This window comes from Cyanidioschyzon merolae, chromosome 13 (genome assembly GCF_000091205.1).
Source record: "Cyanidioschyzon merolae strain 10D DNA, chromosome 13, complete genome".
Lineage (NCBI taxonomy): Eukaryota > Rhodophyta > Bangiophyceae > Cyanidiales > Cyanidiaceae > Cyanidioschyzon > Cyanidioschyzon merolae.
In genome coordinates, this window is record NC_010139.1 from 660501 (window position 1) to 674499 (window position 13999).

Genomic DNA, 13999 nt, shown 5'->3' on the forward strand with positions numbered 1-13999 from the left:
AAACAGAGCACTCACTGCCAGCAACGAACACTTTAAAAGACAAACGCTGCAGTCTGCAGTGTACACTAGTGACGAGAAACCCGCCCCAGACAAGAACTCTACACCTGATGTGCAGACGCCTCCCAGTCTTTTCGGACCGGCCACCCATTGCTACTTCAAATTTTTCTCAGATAGTTCCACTTTGAGGAATTCTCTTACAAAATTCTTTCGTGTCCACTTTGGATGTCTTCTTTCCATCACCGCACAACTGATGTTAATCGGGGCGTTCAAGTCTGGGTTCACAAACTTCACACGATTCCTCCCGTTGGTTCTACTCACTAATGCGAGTAGCCCTCGAACTTTCGCCATCCTTTCCATTCGCTCTTCTATAAGCTCTCCGTACTTTTTTATATCCTCAGGGCTCCGCTGGCACTTTTCCATCTCGACTTTCTGAAGTGTAGACCCCTGCTCATGGTGCGTATAGGACGTTCGGAACTCATCTATCGGTATCGTAACGAAACGCCTTGTGCACTCCTTGTACGTTGTTGTTGACGGAGCTGGCGAAGTCCCTTTTTTCGACACCCAGCGCCCTGCTCCGTATGCTACTACGAGCCTCTGACTTTCATCCTCCTTCAGGGCGCTTAACTAATTGAAAAAGTTCGCGAACACATGCTGCTTCCCGCAGTATAGATTCATTCGCAGACAGGCCCATCGAAACTTTGTATACTCTTTCCACAGCGCCTCGCAACGGGCAACGAGAACCCCCATGAACTCCCGAAAAGCTTTCAAGTCCGCTCCGCGGCTGGTCACCTCGCTCAAAACTTCCAGGTGATACTTCATTCCTGCATTCCAAGTCTCGAATTTCTTACTTGTATTCATGATTCCCGATTCTCGATAGTATCTTGCTCTCGAGATTCTCAAAAGACGCATATCTTTCTGATGCAAGTTACCGTGAATGCCATCTTCCGCACGCTTGGATACAGCGATGGTTATGATATTCGTGTTCCCTGGGTCTGCGCCAACGATAAAGACGTCATCCTGCACTTTCCGCGTTCCAAGATCCTCCCCCTTCTTTTCTACATCCTTCATCATGGGCGATTCCGAACGCATGATAGGACGATACGCCCTCAAGCGCTTGTAGTGTACACACATGGATATTCCATCGGTTTCGATCATCCCCGTGAATATTTTTTGCTCGCTCGTTTTGAGACGTTTCAAACCGAAGATATTCTTTCAATGAAATATCCGGTTTTCGCCCGTAAACTCGTTCTTGCTGTCATCGAACTCCCGACTGATCATTTCATGATGCTGTAAAGGACTCTGGAGTCGATTGTTACAAAATGCCACTTGATGTTGCACACCGGAACGACGTTGAAACAGTTCCCTTGAAGCGCAGCCTCCCATTCTACGACACTGCATTTGCTTCCACACCCTGCTCCATATCGGACTTGCGTTCCATTTCTCGATGCAGGAACACGAAATAGCGCATGAAGGGGGAAAAATATCTTCCTCTCATCTTTTTTCATGTCTGATACTTTTTTGCTGGATTGACAAGTCCCCAAATGGCATGGTGCTCTTGAATATCCTCACGGATTACAGAACCTCCATTCCTGCTCCTTCAGAAATCGTTCGAAGTCCATGATCATGTGGTTCTTCGGGTCCGTGAGGTTCTTGGTCGCCCCGTAGAAGCAAATGCGCGAGTCACCCTATGTTGAACGCCATTCAAGCATTCAAAAGGGGCGATTTTCATGCAGGACGAGCACTCGAGAGTTTTCCTCGGCATTTCCCTGTACCAAGCATCAGGTGGCGAATGAAGCTCACCCTGTAAAATCCTCCGAAGTCTCGCTGTGTTGATGTCCTTGACTTAGTGGTATGTCTCTCTCACAATATGCATCAGTTTTAAAGAAGCGTAAGGAACACTACTGGAGCACGACTCGACACGGTTTCTGATGAACACTTGCATCTGTAGCTTCTGCGGACCCTTTTTATGTCCAAGAAGACTGGCTTTCGCAACGATCTCATCCTTGCGTCGCCTTTCGTGTAGCTTTTGGCGTCCGGCCTCCAGTTTCTGCTTCTTACTCTTCACTTGCTGCTCTGGTCTCGGCACTGTTTTCCGTTTCTTGTCGAACTCGGCGGCTCCAGGTCCCCGGGATCCGCGACTTGCATCTCCATATCATTTCTTAGATTATTTATTTCTTCAAATGAACATATTTCGAACATATCTGCGATAAACCGTGAAAAAGCATTTGATTACATTTACCTAGGGGTAGAACAGAATTGAGTCGATAGCGATGAATGCGTTCCAGGCACGTCAATGAAGCACACCGTATCAAACTTATTTACTCTGCACAAGGCGCATGAATATCGTTCGCTTCTCACTCACTAACTCAAAGTTCGTTTGGACCCCGTATGCGATCCAATCGTTTCCGCGTCTCCTCAGACTACGCAAGAAAAGGCGACAGCGTCCTGTCGTGGAGGTTCTTGGCACTCCGCCAGACTTCCGATGGAAGCCGGATATCTACCAGCAGCGTATCGGAGTGGGATTTAGAAAGGTTTCCCACTCGAATACAACACTTAACGAACTGCATTTTATTTCAGAGACGCTCTGATGAAGCATGCCGTTATCCAAAATTGTCGGAGCGCTCCCACAAACGTCGGTGTGCAGATCGCGGAAACGTGACATACATCCAGTCGCTTTGCAGTGAAAGAAAACGGAGCTTGCTAGAGGTGCACATGGTAAGCCACGCTCGAGAGAGCATAGCAACGCACCGTCATGCCTCAATATACAAACCATGCTTTTATTGCTATATGCAACTCTGGCACTCGCTGCTGTCTCGCCCGAGCCGCAGCAACTGCTGGCTGGCACCAATCTTGAGCGTGAATCTCCTGGTGGAACGTCATGCGGACTGGACGCAGCCGTCCAGCCAGTGTCCTTTTTACCGAAGCAATATCGGGTTTTGGCTGCGAAGTCTCCGCAGATCGACTGTCATATGCTCCTCATACAAAGACGAGGGAGCCTGCCTTTGGGCTTTCGCGATCGTCGCCCCGCTCCTCCAGAATGTACTTTGGAGCAGCTTTCGCCAGCTTGCACGGCCTGCTAGACCAAGACGGACGAAGAGTTCTACGTCCGTAGTTCGGGCCCGTACCATATGAACTGTGGCCTCGAACAGACGCCATTAAAAGAAGAAAAAGACCATTCGGGTCTCCATGCGATATCACATACGTCGCTGGGTCGGTGCAGTCTCTTTTTCAGAAGGGAATGCTGGTTTGCGGTTGACGATAAACCATAGCGTCTTTTCGAGAACCGAGGTTTCTCTCATTGATACAGGCTTCGTTGCTGCGTTCGAGAGCAGCTCATAGGTAAATTGATCCTCGCTTGGAGAAAATTTTCCAAACGAAATCCGTCCGCGAACAGCTTGCGAGCGATCTGTGATGTACTTTGCTATTCACTCCCCAAAATCTGCAATTCAGAAAAGAGATACAAGCTTGGCTTACATACGACTCAATGCCAACCATCTCCGCAATCAATCAGCTATCGCGATATCCGCGAAACAAACCAATAGACGCTACCGCCATTCAACTTGCATGCAGTCTCAAACTTGAGCTATAGCACAGCCATCTGCGCGGGGATCGCTGCCTCCCCAAAAGACGCCTGCATCTGCATCCCGCATTATGACCTGGCCGCGGCCAAAAGCCATCCGAGCAGGTCCTCGAACATCACTCATTTTGATAGGATGCCCCAAATGCTGCAATTCAGAAGCCACATGCGGCAATATGCCCTGCTCCAGCAGAAGGGGAGCGTGCGCAATGTTCTCCGGCCGGAAGTTTCGGGACTCGATGAAAAAACGAGGCGCATCGAGGGCAGCTTGCGCATCCATTTTGCGATCCATCATATTCACGATGACCTGAAGATGACCTTGCGGTTGCATCATACCCCCCATGACCCCGAAAGCTGAGAACAGGCATCCAGACGAGGCATGCACTGCCATTCCTGGCATGAGCGTGTGATATGGACGACGGCATGGCCCCAGAACGTTCGGGCTCCGTGAATCAAGACTGAAACCGAGACCGCGATTTTGGAGCGAGAAACCAAAACCTTCCGGAACAATGCCGGTACCGAATCCCTTGCAAGTTGAGTTAACGAAGGAACATGCGTTTCCTTGTTCATCCACAACACAGAATTGGACAGTATCGGATCCAGCGAATCCGGCAGCGGATGACGATTGTTGGCTGAGTTGGGCACGACCTTCGCGGAATATACGTCGCCAGGTTCTCATGGAATCGTCGGTAAAAAGTCTGCACACTGCTCCACAGTCTACTTGACCGCAACAACGACACGAGTCCGGTGCGTGTGATCGATCCGCTATGTAGGTGTCGGCCACTAGGAACCCGACGCGCATCGCCCGTATCAGCGCATCCAACAAGGCAGCGTCTTGCCCGGCCGTGTGAAGGCTCTCGAGATCAATGCCATCCAAAATCTTAAGTGCTATCAATGTTGCGAGGCCTTGCGTTGGTGGCGGCATCTCGTAGATCCGAACACCCCGGTATTCCGCCTGAAGCGGCTCTGCCTCTTCCGTGCGATGCGAACGCAAATCCTCATGGAGCATGGGCACCGAAGCTAAACTCGAAACGATCGCATCTGCTACTGGACCTTCGTAAAAGCCCGCTTTACCACGTTCCGCGATAAGTCGCAACGCTCGGCCTAAACCGGGGTTTCGGAAAACTTCACCGGCTCGCGGTGCTCTGCAGCGTTCCACGAGCAGCGCAGACCCGCCCGGGGACCTTTTCAGCAAGTCCACGCTGCTCCGCCACTGCAGCGCTGTCAGCGGGGACACTGGGAAACCGAACTCTGCAAGCTGTATAGCCGGGTCAAGAACTGACCTTATCGGAACAGATCCGCTACTGAAGCGATCAATCGCGTCACACCATAAAGCCGGTGCACCGGGTACGGTGACAGTTAGTGGTGACGCTGGGGCAAGCTCCTTCAGACCTGCTCTCTGCACGGCTTCCAGTGTTAAGGCTGCTGGCGAGCGTCCACAACCTAACAGTGCGGACACTTTCTTCTCTTTAGCGTCAAAATACAAAAGCAGGGCATCGCCGCCTATGCCTGTGGAGCACGGCTCCGTCACGGCGAGCGTCGCCGCAACGGCCACAGCCGCGTCTACCGCGGTCCCGCCTGCTGTGAGCACCTGAATCCCAGCCTGTGAGGCCAGCGGTTGAGAAGCGGCACACAAACCTCTCAAACTCAAGACGGGAGAACGCCGAGAGTGGAACTCCATGCAGAGGCCCGCCAGTCTCGTCTAATCAACGTAAAAAAGCGAACTCCGATCTCCACCCTTGCGATATTGGCGCAGCGTGTTACGACCGAGGTCGCTCAAAAGATCGTGCGGTATGATGTCCAGGTCATCAAATGTGCCCAGTGCTTCACGCTCCTCCCCTGATGATAATATGGAGCTGGCTATCACATCAGACGCCTCTCTGACGGCATCGCTCTCCGTAAAAAGCGGTGAAGGGTTCACCAAAGGTAGCCGCATTCCCGTGAGGCGCATGACGACTTTGGCAATAGGGAGGGGTAAGTTCAAAAGATTAAGCTCCCTTTTCGTAGAGTCTGCGACAAATTCTACTACTTCACGGCGGGTAAGCACCCGGGGACCGAATAGTTCGTACGTCTTCCCCGCAGTGGACTCGGGATTGCGCACACTCGATACAATTGCTCGGGCGACATCGTCTACCCAAACTGGTTGAGTCCGGCTTTTTCCGCCTTGGACGACGGGAACAAACCCTAGCCTACTGAGCGAAGTAGCTATCCTCGCAAGAAAGCGATCTTCCATGCCCCAAATATCTGCTGGGCGGAAAATCGTCGCTCGCGGGAAAGCTTGTCGAACAAGCCGTTCGCCCTCGATCTTAGAGCGAGACCAGCGATCTTCTGGATACTCCGAGTTCGCCTTACTGTAAGCAGGTAGAGCGGACACATGGATAAAGTGCTCTACCTGTTCGAGGCTTGCAAGACGCGCGATAGTCTCCGCAACACCAATATTCACGTCCTCGAGGGAGTAGTACCTCGTATCGTACCATTTTCCGATAAGGTTGATTACGACGTTCGAGCCCGCAATTGATCGACGCAGGGAATTGATGTCCCGAGCTTCAATCTGAATAGGATTGATCTGACCTAGATCGCCCATAACCTTCAGATGTCGATTGTCCAGTTCGTCACCTCTCCAGGCAACAAAAACTGTGCTCCCAATGCGCCCCAACTGACTAACAACGTACCGTCCCAGAAAGCCCGTTGAACCAAAAACAGTAGCAATAATCCCGGAGACCGAGGAGCGTCCTCCAGTGCCCTCGGCTCGCAACACAGGCGAAACAAGTCGAGCTTTCTCGCTTAAGTTCGTTGGAGAGCTCATGTACCGCACTGCGCTACCATTACGCTGCAGGCTGAGCCGCAGCAGCCGGACGGACGCAGCCCCACAGCTGTCCATGAGGCTTGAAACGCAGCAAACGAAGGTGTTTTCAGTATGGACCGCCGCAACGACTGTAAAGTTTAGTCAGTTGGCACGTTGGTACGCTCTCTGCCAATGGCATACGGCGCCGCGGCTGGGATCACAGCTGCTCCTCGAGCATCTGGGCGGCATTGTTTCCGGCCCGAACACCCATGAGCCAGCAATGCTGGTTGCGACAATAACCTCTGGAGATATATATAACAGAACTGCTCTAATGTGAGGCAGACAGTAAGATCTGGACCAACTATTGAAATAATCCTGCAGTGCCCAATTCGTTCGCCGGTAAGCTCTTCGGATGAGAACTATGAGTTGAAGCAGCTCTCCGAAACTTTCGGTAACATGTAGAACGGCTGGATGGAGAGGATGGATCACAGTCGTTGTACAGACTGTTATCGAATGGGTCCGAGAAATCCCAATCACACAAATTCGCACCAAGGCTGTTAGAGAACAAGAGAACAGCAGCTCGCTTCCACAGTGATGCACAGCAAAAATTCAAGATCGATTAGCGTACGGAAAGCGAACAGAACTTGTACACTCTAAAAGGAAGCTATCGATCAGGTTGCATCCTCTACTAAGTGAATTCACGCTTCACTTAAATGATTTCGCTATATACTGCTCAGCTGTTGGCATCATCCAGACAAGTTCTTTCAATTCGAAGTGAGCTCAAGCGCCTCTTCATTTGATGCTACAAGACGAGTTTGTGGTTCAAAGTTGGATTGTGAGACCTGTCGCCGTCGGGCTCCCCAACTACTTTGCAGCATTGAGTTGAGATTCTGTGATGAACCGTGGGCACAGATAAAATAACGGGCTTTTCATACGAGAGTCTTCAGCCGAGAACGGTCAGCACGACGAAGACTGTGCGAACGTTTACCAGGTACATCGATTCCCGCCGCATACATGGTCTGTCTCTATAAATCGGAGTTGGAGCGGTTTCGTTTCGGGGAACTTTCGCGTGCGCTATGTGAGTTCTAGGGCTCCTATGCTCGACTGAGGGTGCGCTGACGGTATTTCGAGACGTCATGTATGCGAGTGCTCCTCAGGCGCAGCCGCGGTGGTATATATGCTGCAGCTTGGGTTGGCGCCGGCGCCCAGCTCAGCTAGGACGCCATGTTGGGAGAGATGCTGCGCCGAAGCGACACAGGATATGCTTTGTACAGTTTTGAGCAGAGGCAGAATGCCGTGTTGCAACAGACGCTTTACAGCAGCGAGGCGCAGTAGTCACCAGAAAACTGCGGCGCGCCCGCTGTTGTCTCTGGGCTGTGTTACCGGCCTGTGCGTTATCGCACCCGTGTGGTAACTGGCCCTTCCAAAGGGCACCTCGCGCTGGCCCTAATGAATCCAGACGTCCACGAGCGACTACGTATGCTTCAGAGAGACCAAGCTGTCCCGAAGAGATGGGATGGCGACGCTCGCTCCCCGCGAACCTATCATCATATCACTCTGGTGCATGGAAGGCCTGCTGTCTCAGTGGCGTACTCCTTGACTGCGCACTTGGCCTGCTCAAGCCGTCGGATGCCTGTAAAACCTAATGGAATATTCGACGCTGTGCTTTGGAAAGGCAGCGCTGGCGTCCAATAGACCTCCGGCAGGGAGCTGGCGGTGCTGCTGATATTGATGCTGGTGTCGTTGTCTCGTGCAATAAACGCAGGTCAGGTAATGCTCTTTTTCTTGAACGAGCCATTTTCCGAGATACTTTCGAAAGCACGCACGCGGGCAGGACACCGGCGAACTCTATTCGGCTGTATAGCAGATCAAATCTGATCTCCTGAGGACAGATAAGGTGCGAGGAAAGTGCGATGATGCCGATTTCGCTAGGGTTTCATTCCACTGAAAGAGCCTCCAAAATCTTTGAAAATCGTTGCACTCTGTGTTAATATAAAATTCGATTCAGGAAAAAAATGCGAACACAAAGGTACCAGTTGCTCCTGTTAACAGAAAATTGTGTGCACCTGAGCTACGAGAAACTGAGGTGTTTAGTTCTGAGCCGATTTTTCATGCAAACGAAGAAGAAATATCCTAGAAACGGTGTCTATAGCTCCTTAGATGCTCTCCTCAAGGATATCCTCCATACTGTTTTAAGGGCTAGCTAAATAAAGACTATCATTTCGATCTCTTGTAGATGCTCTGCAACAGAAATCTGAGGGCCTCCACCGGGAAGTCCGCATCCAGGGCTTCAAGTTTGCGTTGAATTCGGGCATAACTTTCCTGATCATAGGTTTGAAATCGTTGCGGTAAACCAAGCTCGCGGTAGAGCGCCTTGATGCGAGCCACGCTATCGGAATCCTGTTTGCCATACGAACAGCGCAGCATTTCCCGCTGGGCAGGAGAGCAGCACTTTAGTGCTTCGACGATCAGCCAAGTACACTTTCTTTCTTCAATGTCTGTTCCAACCTTTCCTGTCACCACAGGATCCCCAAAGCAGTCCAGAAAATCATCCTGTGCCTGAAAGTAAGCACCCATCTCGAGCAGGATTTCCTTCGCTTGCTGGTAATACAACGAGTTCCGGATGCCCGCCAGACGCATTCCAAGTGCCACGGGAAGATAAAAACTGTAAATTGCGGTCTTGAAGCGATAGATTCGGAGAAGGTTCTGCTCAGTAAACTTTTCGAGCATAGCGTCGGATCCGGTGCTCGATTCGAGGTCTAACATCTGTCCGACTTCTGTGCTGTATGTCGTATCGAGAAAGAGTTCAACAAGGTCCAGATAAAGTTCGGGATCACTTTCACGGGCCCGAAACCTCCTGCGGAGCAGACGATAGATTTGTGCCTCTATCAGCAGGCAGTCGTTCACGGAACTTAAACCAATATGGTCCAACAAATAGTAGCACGGACGGCCGCGGCGGGTCTTGCTCCCGTCCATAACGTCATCAGCGACCAGAAAAAAAGCTTGGAGCCACTCGACGCACCAGCCAAGTAGCAACGCATCCTGACGCTCCTGTTCCGAGAGCGCTTCGAAGGTCTCGCAGCGGCGTGCTGCTCGATACGCTTCCAGAACCGCGAGACCTCGGTTCAGCTTACCGTGCGGAACATTGTAGTCCAAGCAAAACTTCACTCTTTCAAGGATGTTATCCGGGAGCTGAAAGTCCCCTGAACTGAGATCAGAAAGAATCTCTTCCCGTATCTTTGCATAAGCTGCCAAGAACGCCTCCCGCTTCTCCATAGGAACTGCAGTCTCAAGGGCGGCACCGGGAGTGCGCTGCATCCGCCGCACACGCTTCCGAACAACGGTTGAACTTCCGAGGCTCCACACCGAAATGTCGCACTGTTTCGTACCATCCACTTTTCTGTGGACTGTAAACGTGCGAAATTGCAAAACTGTTCCTCAAAGACAAACTTTGCAGAAAGCGTTCGGCAGCCGTGTTTTCCGACTACGGCCGGGAGCGTTAGCAAGGCTGCGCTGCCTGGACACAGTCCCTGTGACGTTGAACACAATATCAACCCCTGAAGACGGAGATGCAACCCCTCGGGATTCCATACGGGAGACTTTTCCCCTTGTGGCCGTCGTCGGCCATGACTTAGTTAAGCTGGCCTTGCTGCTTGCGGCTGTGAACCCAAAGGTTGGAGGTGTCCTGATATCCGGTGGACGGGGCACTGCCAAGTCAGTGCTGGCCAGAGCAGTGCAAGCGCTGCTTCCTCCGATAGAGGTTGTCTTGGGATCACCGTACAATGAGGTGCCCCGTGGAGACTTGCCTGAAAGCAAAAGAGCAATCATTCCAGCACCATTTGTACAAGTGCCCCTAAATGCAACGGAGGATCGACTGGTGGGGTCCATCGACATAGAGCGCTCTATGAAACTGGGGGAATCTGTTTTCCAACCTGGTGTCCTAGCTAGGGCCCACCGAGGTATCCTCTATGTTGATGACATCAATCTGCTGGATGAGAGCATTGCTAACCTGCTGCTTTCGGTTGTATCTGAAGGTCGCGTGCTGGTGGAAAGAGAAGGCATCTCTCTCGGCTATCCCTGTGAACCTCTTCTGATAGCAACTTTTAACCCAGATGAAGGCCCTATCCGTCCACACTTGGCAGATCGCATGGCAGCTATTGTGAACGCAGATTCTCCACCGCTCTCTATCGAGGAACGCATACGGGCTGTAGATGCCGTTACCGAGTTTTACCGTAACCCTCGTGAATTTGTACGCAAGTACGAACAGGAGATGGATGAGCTCCGACAGCGCATTATATTCGCACGGGAAGAGTATCGCGACGTGGTCATCGCTCGTAAGCAGGTAGAATATCTATGTGAAGAGTCCATTCGAGGTGCCGTCCAGGGCCATCGGGCCGAAATCTTCGCCGCCGAACTGGCTCGTGCGAATGCTGCCTTCGAAGGACGCCTCCGTGTCAATGAACAAGACCTTCGTATCGCAGTTCGCCTAGCCATATTCCCCCGAGCAAAGGTCTTCTATCGCGACAACAATGATGAGGAAAATGTATCCCAGAAGCGCCCGCCTCCACCACCCCCACCGCCATCAAATGAGCAGGATGGTGAAGAGAAGGAAGATGAATCGGAGCAAGAACAAGAAGAGGAGGATGAGAATGAGATCGAAGAGGCTCCGCAGGTACCCGAAGAGTTCATGTTTGATCCCGAAGGCGTCCCCATCGATCCGGAGCTGTTGAATATTGCACAGGGGCAGCAGAAGCAGGGCCGCAGCGGCGGTCGAGGTATCATATTTTCCGACGAGCGAGGGCGCTACGTCAAGGCGATGTTTCCGCGCGGGAAAGTGAAGCGTGTGGCTATCGATGCTACCATACGCTCTGCGGCCCCCTACCAAAGAATGAGGCGCGCACGCCATGCTCAGGAAAATGGAAGAAGGGTCTTCATTGAGCCTCCAGATCTTCGAGCCAAGCGTATGGCCAGGAAAGCGGGAGCTTTGGTCCTTTTCGTGGTGGATGCTTCGGGGTCCATGGCCTTAAATCGAATGAGCTCCGCCAAAGGAGCAGCGATTCGACTGCTCGCAGAGGCGTACCAGTCCAGGGATCAAATCGCCTTGATAACCTTTGGAGGGGAGTGTGCAAGCGTGCTGCTACCACCGACGCGCTCGGTTAGCATGGCAAAACGACGTCTGGAGACCATGCCATGTGGCGGAGGCTCACCGTTGGCACACGCGCTGACTGTCGCGGCTCGCGTAGGCGTTAACGCGATGAAAAGTGGAGATATCGGACGTTGTGTGCTAGTGCTCGTTTCCGACGGTCGGGCAAACATTCCCTTGAAAGTTTCTTTGGGCGAAAAGCTTGAACAGAAACCCACAAAAGAGGAACTGAAGAATGAAGTACTGGACTTGGCGAAGAAGATACGCGGTATTAACGGTTTCAGCATTCTGGTCATTGATAGCGAGAACAAATTTGTGAGCACGGGTCTCGCAAAGGAACTGGCACAAGCAGCGGGAGGCACCTATCACTACATCCCACGAGCAACAGATGCTGCTGTCGCTGGTGTCGCCGCAGACGCAATCAAACAGATGCGGCAGCTGTAGCGCTTGTCAATCGTCTAACGAGCGGAACGCCTAGGAAGAGCTAAATGTGCAGTGCACACAGGAATCCACCTTCAGAAATCGGGTGCTTTGCACCGGCTACAGTACTGTAAGCAATGTTCCTGTACATGCGATCATTAACGCCTGAGTCGAATCCCTATAAACCGCGTCAAAAACAAAGACTTGGCAAGATACGCTCGTCCAGAATTGATCCGCATCGCCGGTTGGGAAGCATTTGTTTCGGAATGCTAGGCATAGCCCAGTTTCTTTGAAGCACTGCACTTTAGGGCGGAGCGCTATCGAGAGAATAGATACATTTCGAGAGAAAGGTTCAAGAGTTTCTCGTTACCGGCTTGGGAAGCTACAGGTAAGTGCGTGGTGAGTAAGAGCTGAATCATGCGTCAAAGATCCATCTGGTTGTTTGCTTTCATGAACAGATGCTCCAGTCAGCGCTCTGTTTCTTCATAGAACCGTGAAACCCCTGAGCAAACGAGACCAGCACAAATAAGTGTTCGATGCAAGGAGGGCAGCTTGATGCATCTTGATCGTCCTGATAGCGCCTTTTGACTAAACCATTTGTGCTGAAGCCATCCCGGCGCGCCAGATGAATTGTGCTCGAGTTCATTATCATTCTTCCTGGATCAGAGAGTTGTGGGTGGAAACCACCCCTGTAGGCTGCGGCTCAGCGGTGTAGTGGTAACTCGAGACCCTAGCGAGCTTACAGCTGTTGTTTATCAACCAAAGTTTCGCTAAGGGGGTGCATCACTGGGGCTATCAAGTAGCTAACTGGAGAAAGGCGAAGATCGGGTAAGTTATTTCCGCAAAAAAATTCTACACCCGTGTCGTAGTGAAACGGAGCACCGAGTTGCTCGTAATGTTCGAGCAATTCGAGATTGTACGAACTTTTATAAACGCTCGAATTCGACATTCGAAATGCAGCAATTAGGGCTTACGGATTCAAACCTCTTTTAGGAATGTTCTCTCATCTTTAGAGAGCAACTACCACAATCCTTTAACGCTGGTATTCGTTACGTAGATGTCTTCGAGATGATTCGCGACGCCCTCTAACAATGGTACGTAAACTAACCGATACCATTGCTTAAATCGTAAGTACATGCCTCCACTCTTCACCTTTCCTTACATGTACGATGTTGTTATCTCGCATACTTCAGTTTTCCGATCTTTCTATTCCAAGCCAACTTGTTGGCTCAACGGTACGTCTATCTGGATTCAATGCGAAATCTATCAACGTTGTCGTTTGACAGCATTTTCACATGCTCAAGCCAAAAGTTTACTGAACGTACATATGAAGCAATATTTTCTATTCGAGAGATGAATCATCCTCTCTGTCCAGCCATTGACGAAATACCGCTCGAATGCAGCAGCATGATACCTCTTACGGGTATAACTCCAAGGGCTCCCATCTCTTCAGATTGCTTGGAAGCGTTTCGGACCTTGACTTCACTCATTGCATAGATTCGTTTCCAGTGAAGAGTGCATCATCGCTTTGCAGTCCGGGAGCTTCGATGACCTGGTGTATCTCAAAAAATGTCCTCCATTCGGGTTTGCAATTCGGTACTCGTTTCACCATGCGCAACAATGTGTTACGCAAAATCTCCCATCGAATTTTTTTCAGATAACAAAACGATTACATTGACCATGGATCCCAGAATTCGGAATGGATAATGGCTTTCGGGAAAGCGTCCATCATAAAGCACCCACAGTTAAGTTCCATTACTCATAATTCTTCTATGATATACTGGTCGTTTCGAATGTTATATAGTGCACGAGTGCCTGTTTTGAGCACACGCCATAACGCTTATGCCACTGAAGCAGATGCTACACGTAGACAGAACGGCTTTGGCATACCAGTGAGGGCGTCGGCTTGAGGCGTGGTTCATCGGACACGGAGTCGGAGTACTTAATCATCCTGGGAGCCTGCGATAGCGCGAAGCGATATACTAGGCGTCCACTGCGACCAGGGCGACGCCCAGGCGCAGAATCCTTCTCCTAGTCCCAGAATGAATTGCGGTGCGGACGAGTTGCACAGGTC

General features: G+C 51.2%; 4 protein-coding genes across 4 annotated transcripts, besides 3 other annotated features; 1 reads left to right on the forward strand and 3 right to left on the reverse strand.

The window, feature by feature from the left end:
* Positions 1–30: 30 nt before the first annotated feature.
* Positions 31–1444: a sequence feature (repetitive element).
* Positions 1445–3572: 2128 nt separating this feature from the next.
* Positions 3573–5258, reverse strand: CYME_CMM265C (gamma-glutamyltransferase; the record flags this gene model as incomplete). Its single annotated transcript, XM_005537076.1, has 1 exon — positions 3573–5258. One exon carries the CDS (start codon positions 5256–5258, stop codon positions 3573–3575), a length of 1686 nt encoding a protein of 561 aa, XP_005537133.1.
* Positions 4600–5952: a sequence feature (possible transcribed region).
* Positions 5280–6458, reverse strand: CYME_CMM267C (NADH dehydrogenase I alpha subcomplex 9, mitochondrial precursor; the record flags this gene model as incomplete). Its single annotated transcript, XM_005537077.1, has 1 exon — positions 5280–6458. The coding sequence occupies one exon, from the start codon at positions 6456–6458 to the stop codon at positions 5280–5282; it is 1179 nt and encodes a 392-aa protein (XP_005537134.1).
* Positions 6459–7389: 931 nt separating this feature from the next.
* Positions 7390–8364: a sequence feature (possible transcribed region).
* Positions 8365–8579: 215 nt separating this feature from the next.
* On the reverse strand, positions 8580–9680 carry CYME_CMM269C (farnesyl-diphosphate synthetase; the record flags this gene model as incomplete). Its single annotated transcript, XM_005537078.1, has 1 exon — positions 8580–9680. The coding sequence occupies one exon, from the start codon at positions 9678–9680 to the stop codon at positions 8580–8582; it is 1101 nt and encodes a 366-aa protein (XP_005537135.1).
* A 52-nt stretch (positions 9681–9732) lies between these two features.
* On the forward strand, positions 9733–11949 carry CYME_CMM270C (magnesium chelatase subunits I and D; the record flags this gene model as incomplete). Its single annotated transcript, XM_005537079.1, has 1 exon — positions 9733–11949. One exon carries the CDS (start codon positions 9733–9735, stop codon positions 11947–11949), a length of 2217 nt encoding a protein of 738 aa, XP_005537136.1.
* Positions 11950–13999: the final 2050 nt, after the last annotated feature.